This window comes from Diplodia corticola, assembly GCF_001883845.1.
Source record: "Diplodia corticola strain CBS 112549 chromosome Unknown scaffold36, whole genome shotgun sequence".
Lineage (NCBI taxonomy): Eukaryota > Fungi > Ascomycota > Dothideomycetes > Botryosphaeriales > Botryosphaeriaceae > Diplodia > Diplodia corticola.
Window position 1 is genome coordinate 86,048 of NW_017971515.1, and position 19,684 is coordinate 105,731.

Consider the following 19,684-nt stretch of genomic DNA (forward strand, 5'->3'; position numbering starts at 1 on the left):
CGATGGTTCCTCGTTGACGCGGGAATAACGGATTGCCTAGCAGCGTCTCCTTCGAACCACCTAGCTACCTACCTACCTACACCATCGCAACCCCAAACACCAAACCCGCCATCGCAGCGACGACAACGCGTACGTACGCATGTCGTCCCGTTAACCTTAAACGCTCGTTTCCCCATAGCCCCACATTTCGCCTACCCACCCGCTGCTTTCCGTCGCTTCCGAGTCGTGTCGTGGCTCCACCGGGGGAGGGGGCGGGCGGGTGGCACCACATGCTGGAGCGGGCCTACCTATGCGTACGACGTTTTTTCCCCCTCCCTCTCACGTCCCTCGGTCTCACCGAGTTGCCCCGGTGTTCGATTCTTCCCCCCTCGATGGTGATGGCCGGATGCGCTCGGAAACGCCGTGTGCGGGATTCCGGGAATGCCGGATAGAGAGAAGAAGCTCGCCGGCGATTCCGAGAGGGTTCCTCGTGCTCCGTGTGTATGATGGATCGAGGGGAACATGGGAGCTTATCCTTCTCAGATTCTTGGAGTCGATGGAAGGTCATGTTGTGGGGTGGGCCAATGGCATGCCGGACGACGCGTAGCCACACCCGAAAGCGGGACCCAAATGGCGTCATCGTTATCAGCACTCGGTGCTGTTCCCTTTTTATCCGGCCAATAATTGCTTGACTCGTCCGAGTCCTCTGGGCCGCGCTCACTTTTTGATCGATGATGCTGTTGCGGTGGCGATAGGGTGGGGAGATCCAGGAAGCCTAACTAGGCTTTTTTGTGACCTCGTGCAATATGAGACTTGGCTTGGAGCATGGCAGTTGAGACACCGTGTATTCGTGGTCGCTGATTCCAAGTGTAATTGTCATTGTTGTTTAGGTCACTGTCTTCTTGAACCAGCGTGCTGATAACTACATACAGTGTAGAAGGGAAGCAAGGGTTTTACTTGTAGTAATACAACTCTCATAGAAGCGGCCACCGGCCCTTTAAAGAGAACGCAGAGGTCTACTCGATGCTCCCCGAAACGTGAAAAAAAAAAGTATGCCTAATCGTACAGTGTGGGACCTGTTGCTCTAAACTATTCAGCAATTCCATTCCGGTTCTCGGCTCTTTTTCGTTCCCTTCAATAACGCGCACATGTCGTGAAAACGTCAGGATATCAAACGGCAAAAAATTTCAAACATCAAAGGGATCGTGCGGATCAAGCCTTCCACTTGACTTCTTCCCAGTTCTCGTACTCGAACTTCAGACTCTTCTGAACCCAGATCAGGGTGATACCAGCCCAAATACCAGCCCAGAGGAAAGGAACAACCCAGCCGATCTGAGAACGTTATTATAGGAACCATGAGCGAGGAACGGTAGGAGGACTTACCACATAGGCTGCATCCCTCTGCATGGTGAAGATGAGAGCAGTCGTGAGGGCTGCGACCGCGCAAGCGCCAAAGGCCCAGAAAAGGGTGAGCCTGTGTAGCATCAGGCGGAAGTGATGGCTGGCCATGTAGCGCAGGTTCAGACGCTGTCTGAACTCTGTCCCACCGCTGCCGTCAACAGCGCAGATGTCCTCGATGATCGAGTAGATACCCGGTCGCAAGGGCGAGCCCTTGGGCAGTGAGGAGATACGCATCGGCGCCCTGTAACCGGCGATGCGGGCAATGTCCATGACAAGCATCTCGACACCAAAGGCGAACACCATGCTGGGCACAGGCATGGCAAGCAGGCGGATCGGCGGTTCTTCCGGGACGGTGCCAACGATCAGCTCAATCATCACGGCAATCCATGCGGTGGAAAGGTTCCAGTGGAACCAATCAAGCTGTCACAAGTCAGCCACCGCTCCCCAATATCAGCGACAATATAACGTACATAGAAGCGCTTGGCGCCAATGACTCGGCAAGTCGAGCCCTTCTTCCACAGCCTGTGGAAGCGGATAAAGTATTCCACAATCGAGACGGTTCCGAGGAGGCCAGTGCTGATACTGAAGACGGCATTGTGTGATAGGCTGGTGCCATACCAGAGACCGAAGTAAAGGGCGATTGGCATGCACACGCAGTCCAGAATAATCAACGACCAGAACCAGAAGATGCTCTTCTTCCGCGAGCGCAGCGTGTAGTTCAGCGTGGGAGGATGCGCGAAGTCCGGGTCATCGTAGCGGACTTGGGTGGCAGCATTCGCGGCGTTGATGGACGATGCGCGGGTGGATCCGGGCCTGCTTGGCGACGGTGTTCCGGACGAGCCTGGCGTGGGCTCCTTGTTGTTGCCGGCGGGATTGGCGTTGTTGGCACCCGGGACCTGTAGCAAGCCTGCTATGCTGCCAGTAGGGTCGTAGGGCGGCTGGCTTGGTCTCCGGGCTTCCTGGGGTGGTGCGAAGTCGACGTGCGTAACAGGCAACTCGCTACCGTTGCTCATGATGTCAGGCTAACTTTGGGCCGTGCAATTCTGCACAGGAGGAGAGGGCAATTCGCGGTGCAGTCGGGAAGCAAGGGAATCACGGCGGCATAAGAAGGGCGGCGGCGGGATTTGGCGGGACGGGCGGAGGGGAGTGCAGGTGAAGGTGGGTGGGATTTGAGGAGAAGAAAGGGCTCGCTGCGCCCGGCCGGCTCCTAACCAGGTGATGATGGCGACACAGGGAACCGCTGCATGACGTCGACGCCAAGCCTCCGCCTGCCCCGGCCCAATCACGCGCGCCCCCAAGCCGGCCAAGCTTCATCTCGCCCGGTCTTCTTATGCTCTCGCTACCCAGTCCTCTCCCTCCGACCCCAACATTACGTGTGCTGCCCTTCGCATTCGTACGAGACGCGAGCATGCCTTGATGCTCCGCCCCCCGATCGCGATGCGCTTCGCTCCGGGACTTCTCGCCCTGCCGTGCCTCGCGACTGCCGCCGCCGTCTCGACCCTTCAAGAGCCTCTGCAGACGCCGGCACTCGCTCCCAACATCTCCGCAACCCTGTTCGCCGAGCTCGAGGAGCTTGCCCGCATCGTTGATATCTCCTATTGCGTCGGCCTCACCGGCTTGGGCATCGCGAAGCCTTTCACCTGCGCCAGCCGCTGCAATGAGTTTCCCGACTTCGAGTTGGTGAAAGTACGGCTCTTACGAGCTCCAGCAGCCTGCGTTCATGACTGACAGCCATAGGCTTGGAACACCGGCCCTCTCCTGTCCGACTCCTGTGGCTATGTCGCCTTGTCACGCCCGCCTTCTGCACCGCGCATCATCCTGGCGTTTCGCGGAACCTATTCCCTCACCAACACCATTGTGGACCTGTCGACCGTCCCTCAGGAGTACATACCGTATCCTGGAAGTGATGACGGAGACGACGATGACGACGCGCCGGACGCGAAGCCTATCAAGTGCACCAACTGCACTGTCCATAGTGGATTCTACCAGTCCTGGATCAACACGCGACAAGTGATCCTGCCACATGTCGCCGAAGCGATGGAAAAGCACCCAGACTACAAGTTGACCTTGGTCGGGCACTCGCTGGGTGGCGCGGTTGCAGCGTTGGCAGCGCTGGATTTCAAGGCCCGTGGCTGGGACCCCCATGTGACCACCTTTGGAGAACCACGGCTTGGCAACGAAGGCCTGGTCCAGTACATCGATGAGCGGTTCAACCTAGGGGAGAACGCCACCGTCGGAAACGAGGCGGATATCAGATTCAAGCGAATCACACATCTGGCAGACCCCGTGCCGCTGCTGCCCCTGGAAGAATGGGGTTACCACATGCACGGTGGGGAGATCTACATCGATAAGGCTGACCTGCCGCCGAGCGTTGCCGATATCCGCATCTGCTCAGCTGATGAAGATCCAGATTGCATCGCTGGCGGCGATCCTGCAGGGTGGATCCCTGCCCGATTCAAGCTCTGGCAGCTCTTCTGGGCCCATCGTGACTACTTTTGGAGACTCGGGCTTTGTATCCCCGGAGGCGATCCCTGGGATTGGAAGGGCAGGTACCCACCACCCAGTGGAGACTTGCCGGGCGATGACGAGCTGTAATCAATGAGGCGGTCCGTTGGTGGGTAAGACGATCGGGTTTGTTCGCGATGACTGGAGTTCGCTCTCGCTCAGTTTGGGTAAAACCATCCGGTGTGGGTTGATATGGTGTTGAGTTGATGTCGCCGAGGAGTACGGGATTGTTATTGCACCATTCTTTTTCCAGCATTGTTGAGTGTGGCTGGACAGAATATCGTTCGATTCCTGATACGTGATCTTACCACCTTACAGTGAACCTGACACCCGAACTCTCCATGGCTAGCACCTGCGCAACACCTTCCACCGAGCATCCAGCCAGTTGCGCGCTTTGATGCACCAGCCAATAATTCTAGAGAGGCGGTTTGGGGTTCCCAGACACATTACTGTCTAGAGATCACGACGGGAGGGGACATGGCTTTCAGTCTTTCATTCATGGTGGACGGACGTCAAGCAGGACGGGGTTGGAGTTGAAGCCAAAAGACAGATTGTTGTTTGGAACATACGAATGAGAGGATTGCGGCTGCTCGTCGTTCATGAAGGCTTTCTGCTCACCAAAGTAATTCCAATTCATTTTTCTTGCGTAACTTCTTTCGCGTGGAGAGGAGACTGCGTTTGGCTGCTGGGATCTTCATCTCTACCCAGCCGAGCAAAGTCCGCTACTCATGTACATCTGTGCATGCGCTCAGGTTCGCTCATGCTACTCCATGTACTACGCGATGCCTCAGGCGCTTGCTGCATGCATCACCCAGCCAACCTATGCCGCCGGATCTTGAAGAGGCCGCCGAAGAGCGGTCTGGTCGCATAGCCCGTCATCACCAGAGCACAGGTGATGAGACTTCCAAGCTTCTTTACACCGCTCTGCAGCTTCACTTTTGCTGTTAGCTCACCCCAAGCCAGCGACATCCACATCATTCGATAGTGCATCGCGCGGGTCCTCTCACCTGACCCAGCCGGGCTCGCCAACACACCCTCATCTTCATCTTTCAAGTTCATCTGAGAGTGCTACATTCTTGGTGAGACAGCCTCGGGGCGGCTAAGCCCTTTGCGACAAGCTGTGCTGTGCGCCAGTAGCCTGATATTCCAGTAGTTCCGACCATCTCAACGGCCTCTGGCCATCTAATCGCTCAACACCTCGCCTCACGCTCTGTTCCGGCATGAGCAAATCACGCGAGTTTCTCATTCTCATGGGTGTACTACCTGCATGGTCGCTTGTAAAGACCAACGGAGTTTGCGCGTCTGCCTGTGCCAACCCACGTTGGTGTTGTAAGGCACGCGTTGTTGTCTATGCTACCTAGGTACCGCGCAGGGTTGCAAGATTTGGAATCGGTCTTTTTAGTGTGGCTAATTATGGCAGTGGTGCTGTGTATGGGCAGCGGAAGCGGATCGCGGGGCGTGGATGTGTGTGGATTTGAAAACCGCACAACCATGTCCACATGTCGTCTCCAATCACGCCGAGGGTGCACCATGACTTATGGAACATGGGTGCGAAGGAGGAGATTTGCTGCAGCCTAAAGTCCATGGGCTGCGGCCAACCCACGCGGCTTCCACGTCATGCGCAGGAACGACTCGTGTTCGTGGTGAGCAAGCAGGCATCTGCGAGGTTTTCTCTTTTGGCGGCGGCGGCAGTTGGACGGTGGGCCAAGGGTGGGGTGTGGTTGCTGCGTAGTCTCCGTAGAGAGATGGCGGTTCCTGAAAAGCACGCGGCTGGCACGATCGCTGCAGCCGCGGGCTGCTCAGGCCTCGGTGCGGTGCTCGCGATGGGGTGGCGGGTAGTATGTTTGCCTGGCGGTTCCTTGCCAGCAGCGGATCTCAAACATTTTCGCCGTGACCCCCCGCTGCATGACTCGGCGGGTGCCGTTCCTGGACACAGCACCGGGCGCGCGTCCACCGGAGCCGTCGCCCTCGGGTTGGGTGATGTATGCCAAGGCCGGGGAGATTAGGTGCGGCGTGGCTTCGCAAAGGCCATTAAGGTGAGACGGCGAGCAGCGGGCGGCGTTGGGCGACAACGCCGTGACTCTGGTTCACGTGTGCATGGAGCCAGTCATGCCGTCGACGCACGAGATGCCTGCGCGCGCCAGGTCCGCCAGGTCCGCCAAGTCCCTGCGGCGTCATTGCGCGATTTGAAGCGGAGCAAGCGCAGCGGCAGCTCTATTTTCGTTGGTCAAGCTTCGTCGCGCCGCCCAAAGCGTGCACTGGAGCCATTTGGTCGTATCGCGCCGGCCACCACCTGCGAGTCTCCGCTCGCGCGCCCGCCGTCACCCCTACAACCGCACCAGGCCCCAGCACCAAAGCTGCGAGTCCCGCCGCCCGCGAGCCCATTCCACAGCACAGCCTACCCCAGCATCCGCTACCACGCCGCGCGCGCGCGCCCTGAGCCTGTCCAGCGCCGCCTCAATTCGCCCGCCGCAAGCGACCGCCCGCCCGCAGACCACCCCGAGCCCGGCCGTATATTCAGCGTCCACCAAGCTGTCCGCCCCAGCTTGCTCTCCTGCTCAGGAGCCCGCGAGCCGCAAGCCCGCGAGTCCTCAGGAGCGCAAGTCGACCCTCGAGCGCCGTAGCCTGACCGACCCCGAGCTGCTTCTCCGCCGCTGGCGCCCCGCCAGCCGCCGCCTCGCCGCAGATGGGCAACGTCAGTAGTCGCCAGGGCGAGGGCGACCCCATGTTCCTGCGCGACCAGAATCGCTGTACGTCGGGCCGCCGCGCGACCCTCTCCTGAAGCCGCTCTGACTTCTTTGTGCAGTCTCCATCGCCGCGCTCAATGTCACCAACTCGCGCAACCGCGTCCTCTTGAACGTCACCCCCAACGCCTTCCCCGCCAGCAGATACAACGCGAGGAAAGACTTCGGGGACGACAGCGTCGTGGAATACGTCCAGGTATGGCGCCGCACCTGGGGCGTGGGAAAAGCGGGGTTCATACTGACTTCCGGCTGATAGGATCCCGAAACCTCTCCCGCTGCGCCGCCAAACTTCCTGATCCGCCTGTCCAACGATGACGAGCTCACCTTCAACTTCGTCTTTGTCGTCAGGCAATCCCAGGCCTTTCAGGCAGCCAACAACCCCGCCATCCCAGTCAGCACGCTTGCGCCGGTGGACACCGTCATCAATGGCCTCACCTTCCTCTTCGCCGGCAGCAGCAGGGAGTTGGAAAACCTGGTGACCCGCGAATTCCACGCGGACCCGAATCTTCACAAGAACCCAAATGTCGAATTGGTGGGCGACTATTCGACAATGGGCAGCCAGTCCGTCCAATTTCAGTGGTCGTGGAAATGGAGGCCCCCGCGCATCTTGGAAGACAGAGGAGGTGGCTGGAGGAACAGCTGCAGCGTGAGTTTGCGCTTTTTGTCTCATGAAAAATCACTAATGATCTGCTAGTTTGTGGAGTATGATCCGCGCGCGCATCGCTTGGATACACTGGCAACATTTTCCTTCTGGGTCTCGAGTAAGCATCGATTTTCCGAAGCTTGAAACACATGCTAAATCATCCAAGACTCGCAGAGGCCAGCTCCTCTCAGTCCTAAAACACCGTCGCCGCTTCTTGAATTGAGCGTACCGCCCAGGCTCCGCGTTCCTTCTTCACAGTCAATCGAGTCCCGTGTCAGCGACTCGGACGGTGCGGATTTCAGGGATTTCCGCGAGCCCGTTTCGCCTGCGATTGAGGCGATTGCGGAGAACACATTGGGCTTGGTCCCGACGCACAATACTTTCTCAAGCAATTTGCTCACCCAGACCAACACTAATAACACCAGCCCCGTCAGAGTCGACCTGTCCTGTCAAAGGCCGGCTGAGGACATCAGTGCTTTGGACGATGGTCCTGTATTCCGCGCGAACCTCAAGAATTTCGAGAAGAACACGTCGGACATGCGCTTAAAATGGAAGCGGGTGTTGAAGAAGGCGGAAGCTACGATGGAAGCCCAAGTCATCAGTAACAATGCGGTTGCGGAACTTATCGAAGCCCTCAAGGATACAGCGACGCCGAACTCGAACTCGGTGCAGCCGGCAATCGACCATTATTTTGACAGAATAGCACGCGAAATCCTGGCCTACGAGAAACTCAACACGGTCAACGTTCAAAAACTCATCATCGAACCTATTTCTAAGCTTTACAACGTCGATATCAAGCAGGCCGAGTCCAAGAAGAAGGATTTCGAGGAAGAGAGCAAAGAATACTATTCATACGTCAGCCGCTATCTCGGACAGAGGCAGGATTCGATGAAGGAAAAGAGGCGGACGGAAACCGATACGAAATACCAAACGAAGCGCCGGAATTTCGAGCTGAAGCGATTTGACTACTCTTCCTACATCCAGGACCTGAACGGTGGAAGGAAGAATCAGGATGTTCTCTCCTATCTCACAAAGTACGCCGATGCACAGGCCAAGGGATTCATGACAACAGCCGAAAAGATCAAGACGATGCTACCACAGCTCGAGGCGCTCAGCCAGGAGGTCAAGGAGGCTGACAAGGAGTTTCAACTGCAACGCGCCGAGCGTGAGGAAAAGCGAAGGGCTCTTGAGAAGAGTGGAACTGCCTACAAGGAACCCGAGCCTTCTGCCATGTCGACTATTGCACAAGCGAACGGAAGGCCCCCTCCCCTGGAGGAATCACGCTCTGACAGTACAACACCCATGTTCAAGAGCACCGTCTCTCCTCCTCCGGCCTTAGGATCTCCGCCCTCAAGCGCAGCTATGCCGGTTACCCCAGGATTAAGTGGCGGACCGTCTCTCGGATCGCTTCCCGCCACGAGCCCTGGTCAGAACAGCAAATTCAAAGGCATTCGCGACCTGGAAGACAAGGGAGGTGGAGACGGCCAAGACGCGCATCCTCCTCACAAGGAAGGCCTACTTTGGGCTCTCAGCAGACCCGGAAGCCACATCGATCCCAAGGGCTTGAACAAGCAAGCTTGGCACAAGTAAATAAATTCTTTGCTCTAACTTCTTTTCATGCTAACCTGTATACAGATTTTGGATCACGGTTGGCGAGGGCAAACTTTCCGAGTACTCTGACTGGAAGAACAAGATGAATCTGCATATGACCCCGATTGATCTTCGCGTCGCCTCGGTTCGAGAGGCTCGCAACTCTGAACGGCGCTTTTGCTTCGAGGTCATAACGCCCCAGTTCACGCGCGTCTACCAAACAACAGGGGAAGATGAACTCAGAACCTGGATCAATGCAATCAACAACGCGTTGCAAACTGCTGTCGAGAACAAGGGCATCTCCGACCCTGTGCCCACGGAATCCCTGGACAAGTCAACACGCAGGGACATCGCTTCAGTGCTCACTGGCAAGAGCACATCGCTCTCGGGGCATAGGAATTCTGGGAACACGAGCAAGGACAAGCCCGTCTCACGCCATGCGACGGTTGGAGACAGGCCATCCTACCGTAGCCCCGAAGCCGCCGGAGAAGCTAACAAACTTCTCGAGCAGATCCGCGAAGCTGACGCCGGAAACAAGTATTGCGCAGACTGCGGATCAGAGAGCAAAGTCGACTGGGTGTCCATCAATCTCGGAATTGTGGTTTGCATAGAGTGTAGCGGGATCCACCGTTCTTTGGGAACCCATATCTCCAAAGTCCGCTCACTCACGCTGGATGTTCATTCATTTACGTCGGATATCATCGAGTTGCTCTTCAAGATTGGCAACCGCGTCAGCAATATGATATGGGAGGCCAAGCTCGACCGAGCTATGAAGCCCGCTCCTACGTCTACTCGGGAACAGCGCCTGAAGTTCATCAATCAGAAGTACGCGGAGCGCGCGTTTGTCCAGGAGATCTCTTCTACACTGTCGCATTATGCAACGCCGGAGGAAACGCTCCTTGCGTCAGTCAAGAAGAACGACATCCAGAACGTGCTCTATGCGCTTGCGCTCAAGGCGACACCCAACGCGACAGACAAGTCCCGCAACACTCCAGCTGTTTACCTCGCTCTCTCCGCGGCGGATCCTGCATCTCCTGCAGACACGGCGTCCCCTGCCAGCTCGCCTGGCCATCCTCCTCAAGGTGCGCCTGCAGGGGGTCGGAAGTCTTTCCCGGTTGCCGAGCTGTTGATCCAGAACGGAGCCGACCTACCGAACACGCCTTCGCCCTTCCCGTTGAGCATATCGGCACGGCTGTACCTGGAGCAGAAGCTAGAACAGCGTGACGGAAGACGGCCTGCAGTGAGCAGCACTCAGAATGGTAACAATGCTTCCAATAGCAGCGGTGGCGACGTGATCACCGCTCTTCCCACCATCCTGGCGGGAAATGGAGGCTCACCAGGTGAGCGTATCAAAGAAAGAGATGCCAAGTTGCAGAAGCGTGTGTCAGCAGGCGGAAGACTGATGAAGTCCGATGAATCATATAGTTCGCGGCGGATGTTCTGAAGTTTAAGAGAGGCGTCGGGAGTTACGAGACGGCAAGTCAGAGTGAGGAAGATTCCCATGTGGTCACGCTTTGCCGCGAGAGTCATGTCTCTGGAACGAAAACGGTTGGTGGATTCTTAAAGGCATCATGCTCGTATTGTGTTTTGTGTGGCGGCGGCCTGTCTGGACTTTTTTTTCTTATATTTCTCTTTTTCCATTAGCTTCGCGGGATTCCCCCCTCTCCGACCTTTTTTCCCCGGTAGGCGAAGCAGTATCTTTTCTTTTTCTTTTCCTATGCAAACGGCGTTTGTCGGTATGATGGATTTTGAGGTGTGGCAAATGTTTGCAAAGAAAAGGCAGGCTGGCAAAGCAAGGCAGGAACACGGACAGACCATTCAGGTCTCCTGCTACGGATTTTTATTTCCCCCCCATTTCTGCTCGTGGGGCCAGAGGCGTTTGGATGATTCATCGAGGCAGATTGAGGCGGGCAGCAGCCAGCGGGTCTGTCCGTTGGATAAAGGATCACTTCCGGGTACGGGTTTTGCTCGTAACCAAGCGAGTACTTCCTTTGGATTCGTTGCACGCAGGACAGGTGATGGGAAGCATGATTGGAGGGGGGCCGTTTCTTTTCTAATTCTCCTTCATCTCTCCCTTTTACACCTGGACTACCCTTCACACCCTCGTCTGGCTCCTACCAGCATCGAGGTGAACTGTGCTAGTAGCTGCTTTTGTTGTCCTATTTTCCTTTTATTCTTCTGTTCCCTAACCGTATTCGTTCGCCGGGCGGCTACTCTCTGGGATTTTTGTTTGTGATTGGTTGGCTCTCAGTTTTTCTCTGTTCCTTCTTTCTCCCGCGAAAGCTCCTACATCATCATACTCCGTCTCGCATTTGATTTGGCTCCTGCTCTTCGAGCGATTGCTGGTGGTGGAACTCTGTGTTGTGATTATATATAGGGCGGGGAAAGGGGAGGAAGAAAGTGACGAGAGAGCACGGATGAAGGCGGAGGGAATCATAATCTGTAATGAGTATCAGGGACGCGGTGTCGTCATTTTTTGTCCTCTTGGTTCTCTTGGGTATGGCTGTGTTGTGGGTGAGCGGACAGAGCCGGTGCAGTGCAGCTTTGGGCTACGGCAACAGATCAGCAGAAAGTAGACGAGCGAACAAAACAAGTTCCTTTTTATTCTTGCTTCATTCGGTGGATCCCATCTACGGAGGCTCAACGCTTGGAAAGCAAGAGGGACTCCGAAGTGGTTGTCTTTCTAAAGTCATTGTCAAGTTTCTCATGTGTTGAGCCTCATCGCGTGTCGTGCCAGAAAAATTGATCAGCGCTCCGCTCCGTTTGGCTATAGACTAAGGGTGAGATGCACACTGGCGGCGGACCGGGAACAGTGGTTCGGCAGTTGGACGTAACTGCCGAAGCCCACTGGCCGGGCCGAATAGGTACCTAGGTAGGATGGCCGTCTTTCGGATCATCATCACCTAAAGTAACTAAGCAAAACCCAAGCCTTGACAACCTTCTCGGCGTCAACATCCTTTCTTTTCAGAGGTGTCGGTCTACCAGCTTTAAAGGATTTCGGATTACTCTTCAGCCGCGCGACTTCAGCCATCTCCTCTCATATCAGCACTGCGCGAGCCAAAAGCGAGCGCAAACCCCAACAGGAGGGCGCGAGATAAAAAAAAAAAGGGAGAGATAACAAGAACAAACAAAAACGAGCGAAAGAGAAAGGAAAAAGAAAAAAAAAACCATGCCGACCCCACCACCACCACCACCGAGTCAGCCATCCTCCGACCAGGCCGACCTCTCCCTCGACGCCCACAAAGCCGCCATCCGCGCACGCATCTGGGCCCGGCTCTCGTCCGTGGCGCTGCCCGACTCGCGCTTCGACTGCGACCACTCGTCCTTCATCGCCGACTTCGCCGGCTCCCCTGCCGCGACGGACCGGCTGGTGTCGGCCGTGGCCGAGTGGCGCGGCGCGCGCACCGTCTTCATCGCGCCCGACAACTGCCTCGAGGAGCTGCGGGCGCGGGCGCTCGAGCAGCGCAAGACGGTGCTCGTGACGTCGTACGGCATCCGGAGGGGCTTCTGGGTCGTGCGGCCCGAGGACGTCGAGGCCGACGGCAGGGGCGTCTGGTACGCGGCGACGCTGGACGGCATGGAGAAGGTGGGCAGGCGGGTCGGGCTGGGCGAGCTGAGGGCCGGCGGGTGGAGGGTGGATGTCATGGTGACGGGGACGGGGGCGGTCATGGAGGGGACGGGCGTGCGGTTCGGCAAGGGGCATGGGTTTTTCGATCTCGAGTGGGGGATGCTGTTTTCGGTGGGCGCGGTGGGGGAGGGCACGGTGGCGGTGGGGGTGGTGCATGATTGTCAGGTTGTGGGGAGGGGGGAGGTGGAGTTGCGGCCGGATGCGTTTGATACGGTTTGCGATGTGGTCGTCACGCCGACGAGGGTGTTGAGGGTGGAGGGGGCGGTAAAGCCAAAGGTGGGGATCCTGTGGGAGCGGTTGGCGGAGGGGATGGAGGGGAGTATACCGCCGTTGAGGGAGCTGAGGGAGATGCAGAGGAGGGAGGGACTGGAGAGTACGGTAGGGTTGAGGGGCGATTAGTGCACGAAGGTTGTCAGTAGTGGGGATGGTAAGCTTGTACGGTTGTGCAACGGATGTTCTGCTGGCTGTGCTCTCATGGATGGGTATACAAGTCGAGGTGTTGTGGTGCGGCTGGGCGAGGCTGCCAAGACAGTCAGCAGAGTCGCGTCCGGACGTCGCGCCTTCCCCCCGAATGCCATTGCAGCTGACATGCCATCGACGTCTCTTGCTCGACTTCTCTTGACTGTCTGCTGCCGCTCACACACCCCCAAGTTCCCGCCGGCCTCAAGCCCAAGTCCAGGTCGTCCAACACTTCTCACTGAGCAGCCGGCGAAGCATCGTCAATTCATCTCAGCTCCCACGGCTCCGAGCACTCTTGGGAAGACATGCGCCTTTGTCGCCACGAGACTGGATCCCAGCACTGTCCTCTACTCGAGCCGACCACGAGCACAAAACGAGGGCACTTCGCACGAGGTGACGAGACAGCGTGAGACGTGCAGCGATGACGTAACGGGCTGAGGATTTGTTCGACCTGCGGAACACGCGGCACGGAATGGACGACGTTTCGCGCAGCCACCGTGGCCTGCTGCGTGGCTCACAGCCGCCGCGCCCCGGAATGGCAGGTGTGGAATGGTGGGATGGGTGGAATGAGAATCAGCACGAGGAATGCTGCGTGTCGCCGGGTACCACACCAGCGGCGTCCCGCTTCGCTCGGGAGAGGCGCAGCTGCCGAGGCGCACAAGCATCGTCGCCAGCCCTGCGAAAAGCTTGAATCGGCCCTTTCGCAGTCCAATCCACATCAGCTCACAAATGGTCCATCTGCGTGAAACGGCGGGCCGCAAGCACACTCCAAAGTCACGCTGGACTTGCGCTTCTTCCGCCTGCCCTCTTGTGCCTGCGTGCCGTGCCAGCGTGCCAGCTCAATTGCAGACGAGTGGCAAAAAGAAACGCCATGGCATGGGGTGACGACGGCAGACCCTGGCCGAGCCACATTCGGACAGTGACACAAAGGGAAAGATGTGAGCAGTGTGGCTTATCGTCACCACTACTGTTGCCCGCTAGCCAATCCCCACTATTTATCTCGGACCAGCTCGGCCGCGGTGGGACGCAACGGCAACGAGCCCCGGCGTCTTTTCAACTAGAGTCGCGCGGCCTCCGCCCTCTGCTGAAATCCGCCTCTCGCCCTCCTTTCAATTTCTTCTCCATACTCTCCCATCGGCCAGCTCCGATCTCCGCCCCTGCCCGGTCCCTGACCCGCAACCATGGCGACGACGCCTCCCAAGACTGCCGAAGAGAAGGACCTCAGCGCAGGGGACATGGAGGGCCACGCACGGCACGCTTCCGCCGCTCTCCAAGCCCTCGATCTCGTCAAGCAGCACGACCAACACCACCCCGTGCACTGGCCGGCCACCAAGAAGTGGGCCATTACCGCCGTCTACTGCCTGCTCCAGATCTTTGTCACCCTCACCTCGACCACTTATGTCAGCGCCGAAACCGCAATCCAAGAGAAGTTTGGGGGCAGCACTCAGGTCGTCACCCTTGGCCAGTCCATGTTCATTGTCGGCAATGCTGTTGGTCCCGCCTTCTTGGGGCCTTTGTCGTAAGCAGCGAGACTCCCGCGCGCACAGCATGGTAGAGGCTTGCGTGTGCTGAGCTTATGTAGTGACATCGGCGGCCGCAAATGGGTCTACGTCATCTCCATCCTGGTCTACGCCATCTTGAACATTGTAAGTCTCGGAGCTCGCCTCAAAGAGTGATTCTTTTGGGTTGCTAATGCAAACTGTTCTTGCTCGCCCAGGGCACCGCTTTAGCAAGGAATCTCCCCATGCTCATCATCTTCCAATTCTTGTGCGGTGCCGCCGGGAGCACGGCGCTCTCCAACGTCGCCGGCACCATTGCTGATCTGTTCGCCGATGCGGACAATGCCGCACAGCCGATGGGCCTCTTCGTGGCTTCGGCCAACATTGGCCCCAGTCTAGGGTCTCCAGTCGGCGAGTGGATCGCTTTCATGAACCCCAACATGGGCTGGAGGTGGATCTTCTGGATCAAGTAAGTACTGTTTGGACGACATTCACTTTCAAGAAGATTTGCGACTTTGAATGCTGACATAGTGCAGCGTCATCATTGGAGGAGCTTTCTCCGCCATCATGTGCTTCGTTCCAGAAACGCTCCCCCGCGTGGTGATTGCCAATGCGGTGAAAAGGGCCGAGAGCGCCGACCCAGATGAAATTGCTGTTGCCCAGACGAAAGTCAACGTCTTCCAGGAGATTCGATTTGTTTTTACCATGGCGATCAGAATCATGGTTTTGGAGCCGATTGTCACGTTTTTGGCCGTCTACAACGGTTTCGCCTATGGTCTCCTTTTCCTCTACTTGGACGGTGTTTTTGACGTTTTCGTCATCAACAATAACCTCAGCTACATCGGGGCGGACCTGACTTATCTCAACTTTGTCGTTGGTGTCACGCTTATGTTCATGTTCCTACCAGTTCAAACTTGGCTCTACAAGCGCGACAGGGAAAAGCGTGGTGGCGGCCGCCCCGAGGCTCGCTTTTTGGTTTCCTTGGTCACGGTCTGGGGTTTCCCCATCTCCCTGTTCTGGTTTGCTTTCACCAGCGATGGAAACACGAGCTTTTGGTCCCCCGTTATTGCTGGTGCAGTCTTGGGCTTCGCTGACCCCCTCCTTTATTTGGGCATGTTGAACTACATCACTGGTAAGATTACCGAGACTTCCCAAGTCTTGCTCAAGAAGATATGGCTCACAACAGTGCAGACTCGTATCCGAACGTGGCCGCGTCGGCCATTGCCGCGTTTTTGATTCCCTCCTTCACCCTCGCCGCCGCTTTTGCTCACATCGGACTTATCATGTTCGAGAACCTCGGCACCACCTGGGCTATGGCATGTCTGGCTTTCATTAGCTTAGGCATTGTAGCCCTCGTCTATCTGTTGTACTTCTTCGGCCCATGGTTGAGACGGAAATCAAAGTTGGCCAAGTCGTTTTAAAGGCTTGCACTTTTTTTTTTCTTTTTGGTTCGGTTCATCTTCTTAGAGGGGAGTGAAATATTTAGTGTGGTTATAGTTTTGTTTGGTCTCAAAGAGGAGGAGGGATATCCAGGATGTGCTTCATCGACAAACATTCGCAGAAAAAAAACTGTCCCAAATATCCTTCCAGCTGGGCCTCCAGTGATGGTATGGATTTAACCGTTTGGATGCCCTCTTTTCCAGCAGCTCCTGGCTTTCATATCACACGACCCCCGACGAGTAACGTTTGCTCCCATTTACGCATCCGTCCAACCCGAGTGCCCACCTACCATCACACTCGGCATAGCTCCTTGCCCAAAACGGTCTTGCTCAAACCCCTGAGTAGAGTGCCTTTGTCTCAACGATCCTCTCCAAAAGCACGGCGTACACACATATAACTTGATGGCTCCGGATGTGGCCATGACATGGTGCTACGGCTTCCACCATGGGGTCTGGTATGAGATCCATTTGGAACGAATACTCTGGTAGGTGGGGCCATGGGCTTACGTACCAGAGAGACGAAGGCCGAGCCTTCGTGAAGATGGACCTTGGGAGGCGCCCGGAAAGACACCTGAAGATCAAAATGGGAGGCGGGAAACAAACGACCAAAGTGATGATGGCGACGATGGCGTCGATAGAAAGCGTCATTTGAGGGAAATGACAGCAGCAAGAGTGGTGAGGTGGAGGTTGGAAATGAGGCTTGTGTGAACTCTCCGACCACTGCCGGTCCTTGGCCGACTTATGTGAGGGATTGTAAGCTTCTTGCGCTCCCGCGGGGTCTGCAGCGAGTTCGGACCCTTCAAGACCAACTCGCCCCACCATTTTGTCCAAAGTCGATGCGAATGCTTCCCCCAAGCGGCCTTTTGCAAAGAAGCGTAATAGACGTATCTTCTACCATAGATCAAATGCCCAATTTCTTCACATTACTCAGCAACACAAGCACCTATTTTGATTTCAGGGGAATGCAGTAGTTTCATTCGCTCAGTCTACACAAATGGTTGACCCGCCTCTGCCTACGCCCCGTCTTCCTCTTAAAGAGGTCGTCGTTTCTCATCTCAACCCGCCGCCTTTGCCTTCATCCAACGCCTTGCCGCCGCCGCCACCCCTCTGCCTCTTCTGCTGCGCCGCCTCGTGCTTCCTGAGCTCCTCGGGCACGCGCGAGATGCTCGACTTGCTGAGCATCTGTTTGAGATCGTACCTGCAAAAATAACATTAGCAACATGATACCAATCGTAGGGGAGGAGGAGGAGGGGAAGAAAGGGAGAGAGAAGGGGAGAAACATACATAACGTCCGTATCCTCGTTCCCAAGGAACGTGATGGATACACCGCTCTTGCCCGCACGACCAGTACGACCGATTCTGTGCGTATAACTCTCAATGTTCGTCGCCATGTTGAAGTTGACCACAAGCGACACATCCGGCACGTCGATACCGCGACCAGCCAGATCGGTCGCGACCAGGACGTCGACCTGGCCGTTGCGCAGCGACGCGAGGGCGGCCTCGCGCTGGTCCTGCGTCTTGGAGCCGTGCAGGGTGACGCTGCTGAAGCCCATGTGCTTGATGTCGCGCGCGACGGCGTCGCAGTTGCGCTTGATGTTGACGAAGACGATGATGGGCGGCGTGAACTCGCCCGAGTTGAGGATCTCCTGCAGCCGCTTCTTGCGTTTGTCCTCGCCCGCGACGAACTCGACGCGCTGCTCGACCGTCTCGACGGCCTCGCCGACGTTGCCGATGGTGACGATGGCGGGGCGACGTAGGTACTTGCGCGCGATGCGCTCGACCGCCGACGGCATCGTGGCCGTGTACATCATCGTCTGCCGGTAGCGGTCCTTGCCGCCGAGGTGCTGGCTCATGGCCACCGCGTTCTCGGCCGTCTCGTCGTCGGGCTTCTCGTTGTTGACCGGGAGGGCGTCGAGGATCTTGTTGACCGGCTCTTCGAACCCGAGATCGATCATGCGGTCGGCTTCATCCATGATGATGTAGCAGCACTGACCGAGCACCAGCACGCGGCGCTCGATACAGTCGACGAGACGACCGGGGGTGGCGATGATGATTTCGGCGCCGTCGCGCATGTTGTAGGCCTGCTCCTCGATCGAGTGACCACCAACGATACTGACGCAAGTAAAGCCAAGCGGAGTAGCAAACTTCTTTGCCTCAATCTCAATCTGCTGGGCCAATTCACGGGTGGGCGCAAGAATGATGGCGTAAGGGCCGTCGTTCTTTGTGAACTCGTTGAGAGGAGGCAGCTCGGAGATGTAGACAAGCAAAGGAAGCAGGAAGGCAGCCGTCTTACCGGAACCGGTGACGGCAACACCGATGAGGTCGCGAGAGCCGAGGGCGATGGGGATGGCGGCGCGCTGAATGGGTGAAGGTTCGAGGTAGCCGACGTTGTTGATGACATCCATCAACCGCTTGGGCAGCCCGGACTCGTCCCATGACCGCATGGGGTTCGGGATAGAGCCGCCCTTGGTGCTGATGTTGAAATCTTCCTTGAAGATACGCCAGTCTCTTTCCCGCATTTGATCCAGCTTCTTCTCGCTCCAGTGCTTTTCCAATGCCGCCCGGCCTCCCTCCTCCCTCCTTCTCCTCTCCATTTCGGCAATTTGGGCTGCGCGGACAGCGCCTGCCTCCTTGTCCCGCTCGATGAGAGCCTGTGCGTATTTCTTGGTGGCACTATCCACCACATCGTCGGAGAAGCCACCCAAACGGCCTCTACCAAAGAAACCAGCTTCGGCGCGGGTCTGGTAGAGCGGGTTGTAGTCCGTGCTCGTGTCCTCCTCAGCGTTCCATTCGAAGTTGAACTTCTTCTCCGTCGTTCTCTTGCGCTTCTTCTTCGCCGAAAAGGTCGACATGTTTTGCTCTGCGCCCATGTACCGCTGGCGAATAAGGTCCTTCTCCGTCTCCTCTGGATTATGCCTTTTTTCCCCTGCCTTTTCACCCGCAGACTTGCCGCCATGGGTTATGGCCATGGGCTTTGGCGGCGGTGGAGGAGCCATGTCGTAACCCTTGTTCGGCTGGGAGTTGCGCATGGCGCGCGGGCCGGTAGGGATGGCAGCGGGGCCGTTGGCGCCTTTTGCCGCGCTGCCATTTTCCTGCACGCCGTTGTTGCCCCTCCTCTCGGCTTCAGACCGGCGCTTCTGCTCCTCGACTTCCTTCTGGCGCTTCTCGAGGGCGAGCTTCTCGCGCTGGGCCTTGGACAGGAATTTTGGCTGGTACAGGAGATATCAGTCAGCTGGGTGAAAATATGGAAGCGCATGCACTAAAGAGACGCTTTGTAAACAAGACAGCTCGTTGGGCGTGCTACAAGCGCCATGGGGTATCGCAGGGCTCGACTTACTTTCGCAGCGGCGGCGTCGGCCTCCTTCTTCTTCTTGAGGATCTCCTCGATACTAAGAGGGTCCTTCTTTGGTTTCGAGGCAACCGGTCCCTTCTTCTTTGCGAGCGTAGGCCCAAGCTCCGGCTCCAGAGGTGTCGGGGGCGGCGGAGGTGGTGCGGAAAGATCACTCGGAGGCGGCGGCGGAATAGGGTCGGACGGGGGAGGAGGAGGGATGCCGTCGTCGGGAGGCGGAGGAGGCGGCGGGACTGCACCGTTGGAATCGAACGCCATTGTGGAGGATTTGGCGCAACTGCCTGGGGTCGCGGTATTGCGGAGGTTTGGCGGAGGTCCAGACGACGATGGAGCTTGGGTCGTCGGTCTTGGCGTCCACATGCGCCGATATTTGTCTCTTGGTCCACCGCCACCGCCCTCAGCCCTCAGTCAGTCTAATAAGAGAAGTAAGCCGGAATGTCTCCGGCGG

The 19,684-nt window shown here is 57.2% G+C and overlaps 6 protein-coding genes across 6 annotated transcripts; 4 read left to right on the plus strand and 2 right to left on the minus strand.

Moving 5' to 3' along the window:
- Positions 1-1,191: 1,191 nt before the first annotated feature.
- Positions 1,192-2,393, minus strand: BKCO1_3600027 (uncharacterized protein; the record flags this gene model as incomplete). The annotated part of the gene is made up of 3 exons (XM_020274894.1): positions 1,192-1,311; positions 1,363-1,800; positions 1,851-2,393. The coding sequence occupies 3 exons, from the start codon at positions 2,391-2,393 to the stop codon at positions 1,192-1,194; spliced, it is 1,101 nt and encodes a 366-aa protein (XP_020129027.1).
- A 424-nt stretch (positions 2,394-2,817) lies between these two features.
- BKCO1_3600028 (extracellular lipase) lies at positions 2,818-3,975 on the plus strand (the record flags this gene model as incomplete). Its single annotated transcript, XM_020274895.1, has 2 exons — positions 2,818-3,066; positions 3,118-3,975. 2 exons carry the CDS (start codon positions 2,818-2,820, stop codon positions 3,973-3,975), a joined length of 1,107 nt encoding a protein of 368 aa, XP_020129032.1.
- Positions 3,976-6,571: 2,596 nt separating this feature from the next.
- On the plus strand, positions 6,572-10,306 carry BKCO1_3600029 (arf gtpase activator; the record flags this gene model as incomplete). The annotated part of the gene is made up of 6 exons (XM_020274896.1): positions 6,572-6,635; positions 6,692-6,825; positions 6,886-7,275; positions 7,324-7,390; positions 7,439-8,858; positions 8,908-10,306. The coding sequence occupies 6 exons, from the start codon at positions 6,572-6,574 to the stop codon at positions 10,304-10,306; spliced, it is 3,474 nt and encodes a 1,157-aa protein (XP_020129033.1).
- A 1,725-nt stretch (positions 10,307-12,031) lies between these two features.
- On the plus strand, positions 12,032-12,889 carry BKCO1_3600030 (5-formyltetrahydrofolate cyclo-ligase; the record flags this gene model as incomplete). Its single annotated transcript, XM_020274898.1, has 1 exon — positions 12,032-12,889. One exon carries the CDS (start codon positions 12,032-12,034, stop codon positions 12,887-12,889), a length of 858 nt encoding a protein of 285 aa, XP_020128975.1.
- A 1,241-nt stretch (positions 12,890-14,130) lies between these two features.
- BKCO1_3600031 (vitamin b6 transporter bsu1) lies at positions 14,131-15,869 on the plus strand (the record flags this gene model as incomplete). The annotated part of the gene is made up of 5 exons (XM_020274899.1): positions 14,131-14,468; positions 14,532-14,595; positions 14,667-14,917; positions 14,985-15,580; positions 15,640-15,869. The coding sequence occupies 5 exons, from the start codon at positions 14,131-14,133 to the stop codon at positions 15,867-15,869; spliced, it is 1,479 nt and encodes a 492-aa protein (XP_020128974.1).
- A 1,068-nt stretch (positions 15,870-16,937) lies between these two features.
- BKCO1_3600032 (pre-mrna-splicing atp-dependent rna helicase prp28) lies at positions 16,938-19,596 on the minus strand (the record flags this gene model as incomplete). The annotated part of the gene is made up of 3 exons (XM_020274900.1): positions 16,938-17,085; positions 17,172-19,096; positions 19,225-19,596. The coding sequence occupies 3 exons, from the start codon at positions 19,594-19,596 to the stop codon at positions 16,938-16,940; spliced, it is 2,445 nt and encodes an 814-aa protein (XP_020128973.1).
- Positions 19,597-19,684: the final 88 nt, after the last annotated feature.